This window comes from Parasteatoda tepidariorum, chromosome 10 (genome assembly GCF_982258835.1).
Source record: "Parasteatoda tepidariorum strain Cologne lab strain chromosome 10, Ptep-v5.0, whole genome shotgun sequence".
NCBI classification, from domain to species: domain Eukaryota; kingdom Metazoa; phylum Arthropoda; class Arachnida; order Araneae; family Theridiidae; genus Parasteatoda; species Parasteatoda tepidariorum.
In genome coordinates this window covers 61,501,368-61,515,912 of record NC_141764.1, presented here as the reverse complement: position 1 = coordinate 61,515,912, position 14,545 = coordinate 61,501,368, and the positions used below count along the sequence as shown (strand labels likewise).

General features: G+C 29.9%; 1 protein-coding gene across 1 annotated transcript in view; it reads right to left on the bottom strand.

The window, feature by feature from the left end:
• Window positions 1-14,545, bottom strand: part of LOC107456993 (synaptotagmin-15-like) — a 138,677-nt gene that overhangs the window by 45,148 nt on the left and 78,984 nt on the right. Inside the window, exon 3 of the mRNA XM_043047862.3 lies at window positions 118-266. Within this exon, the coding sequence (XP_042903796.1) occupies window positions 118-266 (149 nt within the window). The remainder of the gene's footprint in view (window positions 1-117; window positions 267-14,545) is intronic.

The following is a 14,545-nucleotide window of genomic DNA, read 5'->3' as shown; positions in this document are numbered from 1 at the left end:
TTCTTTGCTCATCCCGCTGTAAGCTACAGGGTGCAGTATAAAGATGTTTTTAACAAATCTTATGGAATCTTAAATAAACATTCCGAATCAGCTTGATTAAGGAGTTAATTATATTACCTGGCTCAAGGAGTGCCAATCTAGCCCATAAAGGTATGTCGGATGATTCACTGGATGATAAAGAGACTGTATCAGCTGCTGCTGGGCTAGCCATGGCTGCAAGAGCAGGAGGGATGCTCGGAAGTACAAAGTCGATAGGTCTGGATTGACTGCAAAAAGAAATTTTTTTACAGATATTGTATTATCATTAAATATTTTTAGCATAGTAATTAAAACTATTTTAATGACATTTAATAATTTTGGGGTTTCCAGCATGAAATCATCTAAGTATAAAAATCAATACTAAACCTATAAAACTTTAGTATGAGAAATAAATAACTCTAGTAAGTACAACTCTAGTAACTACGACTCTAGTAAGAATAGAGAGGAAAGAATTCTAGTAAGTACAACTCAAAAAACTCTAGTAAGAACAACTCTAGTAAGTACAACTGTAGGAAGAACTCTAATAAGCACAACTCTAGTAAGAACTCTAATAAGTACAACTCTAGTAAGAACTCTAGTAAGAAAAGAACTCAAGTAAGTACAACTCTAGTAAGAACTCTAGCAAGGTAAGAGTCGTAAATACAACGCTAGTAAGAATTCTTGTAAGGAAAGAACTCTAGTAAATTCAACTCTTGTAAGAACTCTAGTAAGGAAAGAACTTTAGTAAGAACTCCAGTAAGGAAAGAATCGTAAGTACAACACTAGTAAGAACTCTAGTAAGGAAAGAACTCTAGCAAGTGCAACTCTTGTAAGAACTCTAGTAAGTGCAACTCTTGTAAGAACTCTAGTAAGGAAAGAACTCTAGTAAGTACAACTCTAGTAAAAACTCTAGTAAGGAAAGAATCGTAAGTACAACACTAGTAAGAACTCAAGTAAGGAAAGAACTCTAGTAAGAAGCAAGGTGAATTTCATTGAAAATGACTGATTTGTGAAATTATAATCAGGTAAATTCGAGTTCAATTTTAGACTGAAATAACTTTGAGACAGGAAAATAGATATTCATCAAAGATTTGAAGTAAATAACAATAAAAAAAAATGCTATTGCACAGATAAAATCTTAATTTCAAAGAATTGCAGAAATACTTTTGGGGCTGCTTCAACTTATATAAAAATACTTATAAAATTATAACGAAAAATGGATTATTTTTAAAACTTAATGCCTTTTGTTTTGATTCATTGGCATTAATTTTTTTTAAAAAGTAATTATTAGGTTCTTATAGCGTTATAATTTATGTATATTTTTATCATGCGTGGTATCATAAACTCGAGTATTTCTCTATATATTGGAAACACTATTATTCATTTTGTTAGGTTGTCTTAAGAAATAATTTAAGTAGTGTTAAAGAATTAATTATTCACCATCTATCCTAAAGAAACAAACAAACGCTACCGGAAGTCTTGAGGTCCTCTTCTGGCGTCATAGCATTAAAGAGACTTTTTCTTTTTTTGAGACTCCGGATTTGTTTGTATATACTCGTAATACTTAGTTTTTCTTAATTTTATTTTTGTGCTGTGTTCTTTGTAAAAAAATGTGTTCCTCATATTTTAAAATATCATACAAAGATATAAAAAAAAGTACTTTGGGAAATTATCTTAATTTGATATGCAATTACATGATCGTTAAGATGCGGATTTACGCAATTTGGTTTTCACTAGCAGAAATTCTTCTACTTGAATCTTATACCGGAAGTTGAAACAACCTTTACAAATATTACCTCCTACCGTGGAGAACATGAAACGTGGTCGAGAATAAGGTGAATACGCTAAGTATTTATTTAGACTCCTTTTGTTAGGTTGTCTTAAGTAATAATTTAAGTACTGTTGAATAATTAGTTACGCGTTAATTATTTATTTAGAATAACATTGTATTTTTTACCGAAAAAAAACGAACTTATCTACGAAGTAATTATTTAAATTTATTTCGACACGTTTTAAAAAGGTTGTAGAAATTTTGAACATAAACAGAGCTATGGTGCGGAATACTGTCTTATCAATTATTCACGAAGGAACTCGCCTTTTCTGAGAAATAGCAATATTATGGAGCCGTGGTGGCTCAGGAGATAGAGCGTTCGCCTTCCAATGAGGTGAACTGGGTTCGAATCCCAACGATGGCCAGTCGATACGAATTCCACTTCGGGCTCAAACCGACCCACACTGCTGACGTAAAATATCCTCAGTGGTAGACGGATCATAGGTTAGAGTCCCCTTGCTATCAGGCTAACAGAGGAAGATTTTCGTGATTTCCCTCTCCATGTAACGCAAATGCAGGTTAGTTCTATCTAAAATTTCTCCACGAAGACAAATTTCGCCCAATACTTGATCCAGGAGTTCCCTTGTCTTCTGGATTTGGTACAAAATTTCAAGGGTATATTGGGTACATATTTCCCCGATTGCGGCTATTCTTATATTTCCGAATAGATTTTAAAAAAAAGGTATGTTTATTGAGAGAAAGTACGTTTTTGTGTCCGATTTTGTAACTTAACACGCTCACGCCGGGTGTTGCGCCTGGAGGCGGGACGGAAAAGAGAAAATACTGGTAGAAGATCTATTTCAATATTAGATAATATTCGGGAAGAGTTAATCTATTCTCAACAATGACAGTTCACTATAAGAAAATTTATCACGGTGAAGAAGCAATTCAATATAAAAATTGCATCCGTTAAAAACAATTGGTAGTTATGGATTTTTATTATTCCCGGAAAAAAACTAAAAAATGAAATTTATTTGTTACCAGTTTTTACTCCGGTGCGCCGCCCGATGAGACAATCTAGCGTGACCCACCGGTGGGTCACCCCGGTGTGAACGTGTTAAAATACCATTTGAACTAATTAATTAGTATATTGAAATCATTGAAGTCACCCCTTTGAACCATTAAGATTCATTCTTGGAACATGATGATTCGATCATTAAATCAAAAGTTATTCAGGATAGCCCATTTTTTTAATACTGTTATTTTAGAACACTGTACATTATAGTTTTTCAATAAAAGAGAAATGTTAAACAATAATTACAACATAATTTATGATGAATTTAGCAAATGAAAAAAATAAGTTTCCTTTAGCTTAGGGGAGAAGAGAAGATAAATCTTCAACCATTCTTATGCATGCCCTTTTTTGTGAAAAAAAGCAACAATGGGATACTTGCAAGTGACGTAGTGTGGGTATCTCAATTTTGATTGGTTGTTGAAACGTGACATTTGTTTACGTTAGTAATTATTCTTTCTATTCTATATCGAGTAAGCGTTGCCCGCCAAGTATCAACTCTCTCAAGTGACACATTCTATATTCTTACACAAAGATTATTTCTCAAAGATTTCAATTTTTTCACTATATATTTCTTTCTTTGCAGAAAGACAAGCATTAAGGCATGTAGAACATAAATGAACTAACATCAAAGTTGCCAGGTGCACAAAACAGCCAAGTACAGTAAAAGACATAGACGGGAAAGAATTATATTTCAACAAATACGATATGTGATACGGCGCTATATTCAATTAACTTAACGTTAATTAACATTCTAAATTATGTTGAGAACTCGTTATTTTGCTTACAAACGATCATTTGGCGCTGACATCATAGGTCACATGTGTGGGTATTTGTGATCTTCTTCTTCTTGAGGAACAAATACACAATTGATATTTATGATTTTTGTTTATCCTGCACAAAGACAAGCAACAGGCATTGAGCTATTTATAAAATATACATGCTATCACATAAATATTGAAACTAACCAGAAAAGGAGGTAGGGCGCATCAAAGGGATGGGGAATTACACGACAATCCATGACCGAAAATATCATAGTACGCCACTAGGTTTCTTCCCTGTTATGAACGCATATTTCATCTGCATTTTCGCCGGTACTTTTATTATCTAAAATATCTTAATTTCACGTTAAAACTGTATCTTCTAACAATTATTGTAGAAAAGTTCATTTAAAAGGCTTAGAAATAGTCGCTTTTATTTTAATTTAATGATTGGCTGGGTTTGTTGAGTTAGACACCAAATAATTAAATTTCCATAAAACCAATAATATTTACCCTTTCAAGACCAGTTTTTTCTTTTCGAATAAAAATACAAACTATGATTTTAAAGAGATGAAATAAGGTAAAAATAACAATAATCTGCCAAAATAAAATTAAAAATTAACTATTTGGACTATTGGAAGGGCTGAGATACATGCGTGTCACCTAGTTTTTTGGTTAGGACACATATGTCCCAATGGTGTCTTCTCCTGTGGGACATATGTGTCCAGGAGGAGCTGAAAGTGTTAAGAATATATGGATGCAACTTACAAGAATGTCTTTTATAAAAAATGAAATTAAGTTAATTTAGATAAATAAAAGCCTATGTTCTTAGGCACTCTAAGATACAGTTCACAATAGGCAAGTATCGTACGCTCCCATTGCGGCATACCATGTTCCGGTCATCGTATGTCCATCTATGGGGTGCTGTGCATTTCTCCATCCTTTTCATGCACCCTTCAAAGTTTATACCTCTTCCTCTGTTCAAAGTTTGTACCAATATTTATGGGACAACTATTTAGAGAAGTGTTACATATTTTGAGAGAATAATTTTCAAAGTTCATTATGTATGAACAAATTTGAAAATAACTTAACATTGGAGGAAAGGTTATTTTAATGCTGGAATTAATAGCATTTTTAACTCTCCACATAAAGTTTTTTTGCATCATAAGTTCAAATGAAAGCATATTTTTACAGTTTATGATTTAAAACATACTGAAAGAAAGTTAAGGTGTTTTCTCCGGTCAATACTGGAAAGAAAAATGCCTGTGAAAAATAATGCTTTAGCAGCTGTTACTGAAATAAAGATATATTTTAACAGCAGGTCTCGGGGAGCGGAAAGAAATAATGGACTAGACTAGATCAAGCTTAACCAGGAACAGCCGGCATTAGCAATAAAATTTGATCATAAATTGCGAAATCGATTATGTTTTATGGACCAATATTCTATCTTAAAATTGAGTTTTCAGTTGCTACTTACTATTGGTTTAAACATATTGGGGGAATTTCAAATGTTTTTTTTAAATATTTTTTACGCAAATAAAATTTAAAGAGAAAAAAAGATTAGTAAGAAAATTGTGTTTACTGTAAAAAATTACTGCATAAAGAACAAGCACTTTGGGTGCATAATCTGCAAGATCCATTTTTGCTCTAAAATAATAAACCATAAACTTTACAGCAATATTAGAGAGATTCAGTGATTTTACGGTAATTATTACTGTAAAAATTATGGTATATCATACTTTTTTTTTGTTCAGTAAAACTGGTTTTAATGTGAAAAGTTTTAGCACACCGAGTGCCTTAACCCTCCGAACTTGATCCCGTATTTTTTACATTAGTCACTTGATCCGGAATTTTTTCTGAGCATGCATATATATATATATATATATATATATATATATATATATATATATATATATATATATATATATATATATATATATATATATATATATATATATATATATATATATATATATATATATATATATATATATATATATATATATATATATGTTGTTCTGCTTCTGAACACTGATAAAAACACAAAATTATCTTCATCGAAGCCGATGCTTTACATCCGGCGTTGTGTGCAGACTACTATTTCATATTGTTTTACAACACATGGCTTTAGCCCTCTAGTGGGAAAGACTTTAAAACAAAACTTACAACAGTTACTTTTCTCAACAACTGAAATTTAGAATAGTGTGATTAAGCAAAATATGTGAACTGTTTGCAATTTCAAATTAATATTGAAATGTACAGGTTTAGAATTTTCTACAGTGAAAAGTTTTCGGAACTTCAGTATTCACAAAAGTATACAAAAGCTAGACGTTAAGAACGTATCCAATGAGCGAGCAAAGCGAGCATTGGATTGCGAAGCAATCCGAAATGAACTGCGAAAGCAGTTCCGGGGGTTAGCGAGCGCCAGCCTCCTAGTATTTTATAATTACTACAACTAACAGCTCATTACAAATTGCTTCAGCTATATTATAAAATTAGAGAAGACAAAAATCTCTTGTAAAATAAATTTCTCTAAATGCTTGCTTTGAATAAACATTAATAATAATCACTAAGCATTGTTTTTAAATCTTTATGAAATGACTTAGTTTTCCCTTTCAAAAAATGTTGTAAATGCAATTTTACCCGATATTAGTTGTTCAAAGCATTTTTTTTAAGAATACACAATATTATGAAGCAGCACGTTCTTTTTAATTGCACAATTTAAACGAGTTTAAAAGAAAAAATTCAATGTTTAAACAATCGAAGCTCAAATTTTAATATTTACGAATGTTAAAAGGAGAAAAATTTTATTAGAATTAATGAAATATTCGTTCGAAGAATCTTTAAAACAAAATAGGGAAAAGAGAATTTTTCCTACAATCAACTTTTCCACATGAAAAATATAATTTACCGAGAAAACATATTTTATTTCTTTTTGTTGAAGTAATTTTGTCGGTGCAATTTTAGCAAATAAGGAGCAGACATTCTGAACATAATTAAAGTTCATATTTCTAATAGGAGGGGGGAAGCTGGGGAAAAACTTTACTGACTTTTAATAAAACCAAGTTTATGCTTACTGCGAAAGATGGGTTGAGATGTTTTCTTCCCTCAATAATTTTATTTAATTAACTTTGATTTCTATCAGTGAATTAATTTGATTTCGAAAAGAATAATTATTTTTCAAATAAATTATTTTTATTAATCAGCCATTTTGAAGTGAAGCAGTATTAAATTTCGAAAAAAAGTTTAATTTTACCAAATAAATAAATATAGCCTGTCTTTCTTTTAGCTTTTTCAAATTAATAATTTATAAAAAAATATTGTATTATTTAAAAATGCTCTTAACTTTTTTAAAGTTAAAATTTATGTTATAAATTAATTAAAAAAACACTAATAAAATGTAATTAAAATTCTCCCTTCTATTCTACAATCACATAATCTTTTTAATAAATGTCCGAAATATTTGTTTTGTCCCATTTGATATTAATTTACTCATTGATATTTTAATACCCGATTAAGGCAGATTAGGAAAAGCATCGGTTATCGCAATATCGAATAGTGGCACTTGACCTTAAAGAACATCAGTGTAGGAAATACCGGGCAAGAGTAATTACGAAATTAATATCAAAACCGGGCATTCAGGGAACTCTCCATGAGTCTCCTTATATTAATCCGTAAAGCTAAATCCTTTTGACTCTTTAATTTATTCTACTAGATTTTATTGTCGTATTAAATTGTTAACAGTGATTATTATTTTTTGATTTTCTATTTTTTACTAAAAAATTTCTTAACTGGGGTTCCACCTGATTATCCTGCTGGCTTCTAATACCTCGAAAACCATCAGGTAAAGAATGTATTTTTAATGAAGCAGACACGTATTCATTTACTCTCTAAACCAAACCTCTATCACAAAAACATATAAAATATTAAAATTTACAGATAAAAATTCTTTTATAAAAATCTCATATCGCAAGCAATCTCTTTTTATATCTTGAGTTATAAAGTTGAGCTGTTGATCGGGCGGATAGAATAATCAGGATTCAGATTATCGGATTAAGCGAACAAGTAAGCAAGCATAAAAGTTACACAAATTCCCTTAGGAAAATTTGTCATAGAGAAACCTATGGTTATCTATGGCAAACCTATGGTTATCTATGACAAACCTATGGTTATCTATGACAGCCTATTGTTACCATAGAAATTTGTAATGAAAGATATCACACGCCTATGGTAACCAAAGAGATCTGTATGACATTTATATGGCATGACACCATAGTCCTATGGCAGCCATAGAACTTTGTATGGCAATGAACCATAGGCCTATGGTAACCATAGAGATCGGTATGCCATTTATATGGCACGACACCATAGGCTAATGGCAATCATAGAAATTTGTATGGCAAGATACCATAGGCCTATGGTAACCATAGATATCTGTATAGTATTTATATAGCAAAATAATCCCTTATAGCAGTGTTTCCCAAACTTATGACTTTTTTGTACACTTTCTAAATTTTTCGTAACGCTGTGTACCACCAATAAAAAAATGAATGTATTTTTTTAAAAATATGTTTATTTTTCTTTCTTGGTAAAGTTTTGTGAATACTAACTAGCGATCCATATTCCACGTTAAATATAAAAATTATATTTTATAAAAATAATCAAAATAAGTAAAATTTATTACAAACCTTTGCTATAAAAAAATTGAGCAAAAGTTAAAAATCACAACTGGATGCTGACACTACTAATTTATTAACTGTTAACTCTGCAAAAAATAGCCAATAGAAAAATATGTAATCGTAAATTTTCCCGGCTAGCTTTGTTTTTAAACAAATTTTTTTGAAATTTTCGTTTGTTGCAAGATATTTCGCATAAGAGCGCGTACCCCCACTAAACTGTTTCCGTACCCCAGGGGGTACGCGTACCACACTTTTAGCCTGCCTTTTAGAAATGTCACTGCCTTTTAGAAATGTACCTTACGCCTATTTCAAATATGGTGGAATACACCTTACTTTTATGTTAATCTTGTAGTAAAATACCAAATAGTTATGGAAAAGTAACATATACGCATGGCAATATTAAAAAAAAAACTTTTCTATTGGAGATATATTAAAAAGAACACGAACAATAAGAAGGATTAAAATTCTTTTGTTTTCTTCTAAGTCATCTAATGTCACAGGTTCTTAAAATATCACGTTTTAATGCCATGGAAATTGAATGTATAATATAAAACTTTAATTAAAGCAGTAAACTTAAGTTGTCATTCTTAATTACTCATTGGAATGACAATGTCGAACAACTTGGAATTACTTGAAAACTGCTCGTATGAATAGAAATGTCAAATGTCCTTTTGGAATTTCTAGAATGCAGTGACATTTCCTTATCTATTCTACATCGAGTGTGTTAGCAAGTTATTGATTTCATTATTAGAGCTACGGTTTTCTTTCAGGTGAACTATGATATATAAATTACTTAAATGTGTTATGATATTTAAAATGATATATAAATGATATATAAATTACTTAAATGCATATATACATTGAATTATCTTAATATTTGCTATTACCGTTGTCAAAATGTTCTCTAAGCACTGCTTTTGTTATTCATATATATATATATATATATATATATATATATATATATATATATATCATTAAAACTTTTTTAAGAAACTTAGAAACGGTAAAATATTTTGAGAAATATACGTATATCGGATCAAAATGTGAAACTAGACGCATTTAATACTTTTTTAGAGTTGACCAATAATACCAAGTTCAATTTTCCACACCTCGTGGTGGGGTGTTTGACAACTTTCAAATCTTAAATATGAACCTTTATTTTTTTATTGCAGATTCGGATTGTCCAGGAGTTATAGCCAGGATTTCCTCCTATTTGAGTTATAGGCTTATGTATTTTGATTCGCAAATGGCAATGTAGCAGAGAAAAATTATTAGGCCTCAAACTGTATGAAATAGTGGTAATAACAAACATCAAAGTCTAAGACATCACTACCGTGGAAAGCAGATCTGAAAACATTAAGCCATTAATATTTGAGACTGATGAAGCATAGGATGTTCTACAATACATTGTTTGCTTCATTAAATCTCAAGGAAATAATAGATATCAGGATGGATGATTAATTTATGCTAAAAATATTTGAAAAATATTCCGGGTAGTTTATGTTGGGAGTCTTACTCTCTTGATCATTTATTTGTAAACCCTAATGCATATACATTTTTAGCTACGCCTTAAATAAATTGAATGAGACAAACAATATATTGTTTGTTTCATTAAATCAGAAGCAAATAAGAGATATGATGGTGGATAATTAATTTAAACTGAACATATTTTAAAAGTATTTTGGATAGTTTATGTTGGATGCTTTACTCGGTATATTATTAATTTGTAAACCCTAATGCATATACATTTTTAGCTACGCCTTAAATAAATTGAATGAGACAAACAATATATTGTTTGTTTCATTAAATCAGAAGCAAATAAGAGATATGATGGTGGATAATTAATTTAAACTGAACATATTTTAAAAGTATTTTGGATAGTTTATGTTGGATGCTTTACTCGGTATATTATTAATTTGTAAACCCTAATGCATATACATTTTTAGCTACGCCTTAGATAAGTTGAATGAGACAAACAATATATTGTTTGTTTCATTAAATCAGAAGCAAATAAGAGATATGATGGTGGATAATTAATTTAAACTGAACATATTTTAAAAGTATTTTGGATAGTTTATGTTGGATGCTTTACTCGGTATATTATTAATTTGTAAACCCTAATGCATATAAATTTTTAGCTACGCCTTAGATAAGTTGAATGAGACAAACAATATATTGTTTGTTTCATTAAATCAGAAGCAAATAAGAGATATGATGGTGGATAATTAATTTAAGCTGAACATATTTTAAAAGTATTTTGGATAGTTTATGTTGGATGCTTTACTCGGTCTATTATTAATTTGTAAACCCTAATGCATATACATTTTTAGCTACGCCTTAAATAAATTGAATGAGACAAACAATATATTGTTTGTTTCATTAAATCAGAAGCAAATAAGAGATATGATGGTGGATAATTAATTTAAACTGAACATATTTTAAAAGTATTTTGGATAGTTTATGTTGGATGCTTTACTCGGTATATTATTAATTTGTAAACCCTAATGCATATACATTTTTAGCTACGCCTTAAATAAATTGAATGAGACAAACAATATATTGTTTGTTTCATTAAATCAGAAGCAAATAAGAGATATGATGGTGGATAATTAATTTAAACTGAACATATTTTAAAAGTATTTTGGATAGTTTATGTTGGATGCTTTACTCGGTATATTATTAATTTGTAAACCCTAATGCATATACATTTTTAGCTACGCCTTAGATAAGTTGAATGAGACAAACAATATATTGTTTGTTTCATTAAATCAGAAGCAAATAAGAGATATGATGGTGGATAATTAATTTAAACTGAACATATTTTAAAAGTATTTTGGATAGTTTATGTTGGATGCTTTACTCGGTATATTATTAATTTGTAAACCCTAATGCATATACATTTTTAGCTACGCCTTAGATAAGTTGAATGAGACAAACAATATATTGTTTGTTTCATTAAATCAGAAGCAAATAAGAGATATGATGGTGGATAATTAATTTAAACTGAACATATTTTAAAAGTATTTTGGATAGTTTATGTTGGATGCTTTACTCGGTATATTATTAATTTGTAAACCCTAATGCATATACATTTTTAGCTACGCCTTAGATAAGTTGAATGAGACAAACAATATATTGTTTGTTTCATTAAATCAGAAGCAAATAAGAGATATGATGGTGGATAATTAATTTAAGCTGAACATATTTTAAAAGTATTTTGGATAGTTTATGTTGGATGCTTTACTCGGTCTATTATTAATTTGTAAACCCTAATGTATGTACCTTTTTTAGCTACGTTTTAAATAATCTAAATGAAACAAACAATATATTATTTTTTTTCATTAAATTTGAAGCAAATAACAAATCATATGGTGGGTAATTAATTTATACTAAAAATCTTTAAAAAATATTCTGAGAAGAAAAAAAAAACTTATTTTATTTTTGTGTTTTGTCTATGTATTTGATAACGACTATTAAAATGAGTTAGAATTCATGAGCAAACACAAGTAGAACAAAAACAATATCAAACAAGCATAAACGAGTGTCACCTGTTTAGACTTTATTTATTACGTAGAAAGTAACTATTTCAGAGACAGTTAAATATTAGCAATGCATAAAAATGCATACCTTTACGCTGCTAATTAGATTTTTTTGCTCAGAAAAAAAAAGTAGAAAAAATAATGATAGGGCTATGAAGGAAAAATAGCTCATAAGAAACAAACTTTCCTGAGGCAACGTGGAATGTTTTAAGAAATTCTTCTGCGATAAAACAAGGAACAAATTAAGATTTCCATCCGCATGACATAATAAAATTGTTTTGATAAAAAAGAAGTTAGGAATTCAGATTTTTTTTCACAATATCGATTTTATTAATAGTTTTGTAGGGGGCGAAAAAAAAAAGAAAAGAAACATCAAACAACCAATAAAAATTCACAGGGAATAAAACACAATGAAAAGTCACTGAAGTTTGTAATTTTTTTAAAGATTGTCAATAAAAAGTTATCGATAAAAATTTTTCAGCATATAATCATGGCCGGGAAAACCTGGTTGAACGTTTGTGGAAACGGGAGTTCGAAACCAGCCGGCCGAAGACTCCCCACGAAGTAAATGGTGACTGGTGCACGTTGAATCTGTTGGGTCACAAAGACCTCCATTTTTCCATTACAAATTAAAATCTCTGGGGGTACTGAATTGGAGATTGATAGTTCTCTGGTTCAGATCAAAGTTACGGTGCACGTTGAATCTGTTGGGTCACAAAGACCTCCATTTTTATATTACGAATTAAAACCTCTGGGGGTACTGAATTGGAGATTGATAGTTCTCTGGTTCAGGTCAAAGATACGATCTGTGGATGAATGAATAAATGTACGACTGAGTCCGCCCTATAAACGGGTGAGGCAGAAGTCGAATTCTTGGCCATAGATGGCACCACTGGAAAATAAGAACAACCGCATTCTCGCAACCTTAATAGCAGGCGACAACAACAACAGCACATCATCAATCATAAAGAAATGATTTACTTGATAGATATTAAATTTTCACACTGTTGTGTCGTATTATTAGAAAAACACCGCACTGTAAAACATTTCAGGTCAAATTATTGCATAAAGTACCGGCAGTTACAGTGCATCAGTCGTAAAAGCCATTTTTTTAGTAAAATACTATACCGTGATTAATTAATAATGTTAATGCTAAACACTATACCGTGATTTTACGTGACCAATATTCATTTAATTAGAGTGATTTAGTTATTTTACGGTAAATATGATTTTAAAAGTTATTGTATATAAGACTTGTGTACCGTAATATGTTCCGGTAAAAATGGATTTTATGGAAAAAAATTACCGGCATACAGAGTCTCGGCACTTTTTACAGTAATTTGATCCGAAAGTTTTTACAGAAGAGTAATTGAGTTTGAAATCTCCCATTTGATAGAAGTAAATAAGGAAACTGCTTATTTGATAGAGGCAAATAAGTAAACCTCTTATTTATAGATGGTAAATCTTTTATTAAACACCAGAGTTATTCTATCTGAATGTGCTGATGCGGTTTTAAAAGATGGCCGCATTTGAAGTTGTGACTTACAGGTGTTATGAAAGTGGCATATGAAAAGTTATTTTTTTTATTTGAGTTTTTTTCTGACCAATCTCAATTAGGCATTGAATATTTTTTCATTATTTACTTTTAATACTAAGATTTTTCATTATGATATTTTGTGGAATTTGTTATTAACATTTTTTATACATCATATTTTATATAATTACATCTACTTTTTATATAATTGCTTATATTTTGACATAATATTGATTTTTTGTAAATAAGATATTATTTTTTCATGTCTTTTTTTAATCTAATAAAATTATGGAAATTTAAGTAAATTTATTTCATTCATCCTGATTTCATTATTACCCTGATCCCACAATTTATAATTAAATGATTAATTGCCACCGATTTAGCCATGTTAATATTTTTAGTTGTTTATGCATTTTTTGGCAAAGATAAAAAGATATGGCACATCACTGTTAACAAGAGGTTTCAAACGTAGGATTGCTAAAGTTTCTCCAAAAAGTAAATAATTTTTAAAGCTTTAAAAAATTGTGGAGCTAAAAAACATTCTCTCCCAGTTTCAAAGTCATTTTTAGGCCTGTTTACAAAATTAAACTGAAGTTTCTTAAAGATCTTGATAATTAATTAATGATATATGTATAATTAATTTTAATAATATATTATCATTAATTATTAATAAGTGTATTAAACTGGTTAAATTAATTTTGATAATTTCTGGGCATTTACCACATTCCTTGTCATCACGACCTTGCCTACATCGGGCATATTAGAAATTCAGATTTGAGGAACGCGATTATAGGTATACCTATTATCGAGATTACGAGAAATCAGCGATTGCTGCATATTGCTTGAATCTTAGACATAAATTCAATTTCAACATTGCTGAAATAATTTCCATCCCAGTCACATCAGCTGATTTTGATGCCCTGGAATCTTATTTTATTCATATGAATGCTGTTTCCCTTGTTAACGACATTAGTTTCTCACCACCTTTTTATAGCGCATGGAGATGCCATGATTTGTTTTTTCCCCCGGCTATTATGGTTTTTCTTGTTCTGTTTTTCACCGTTTTTCCCTTTCAGTTACTGTGGCTTGTTTAGTTTTGTTTCTTACCTTTATTTTTCCATTTTTCGTTAATAATTTTACTTTTTATATTTCGAATCACTTTTGTTTCTTC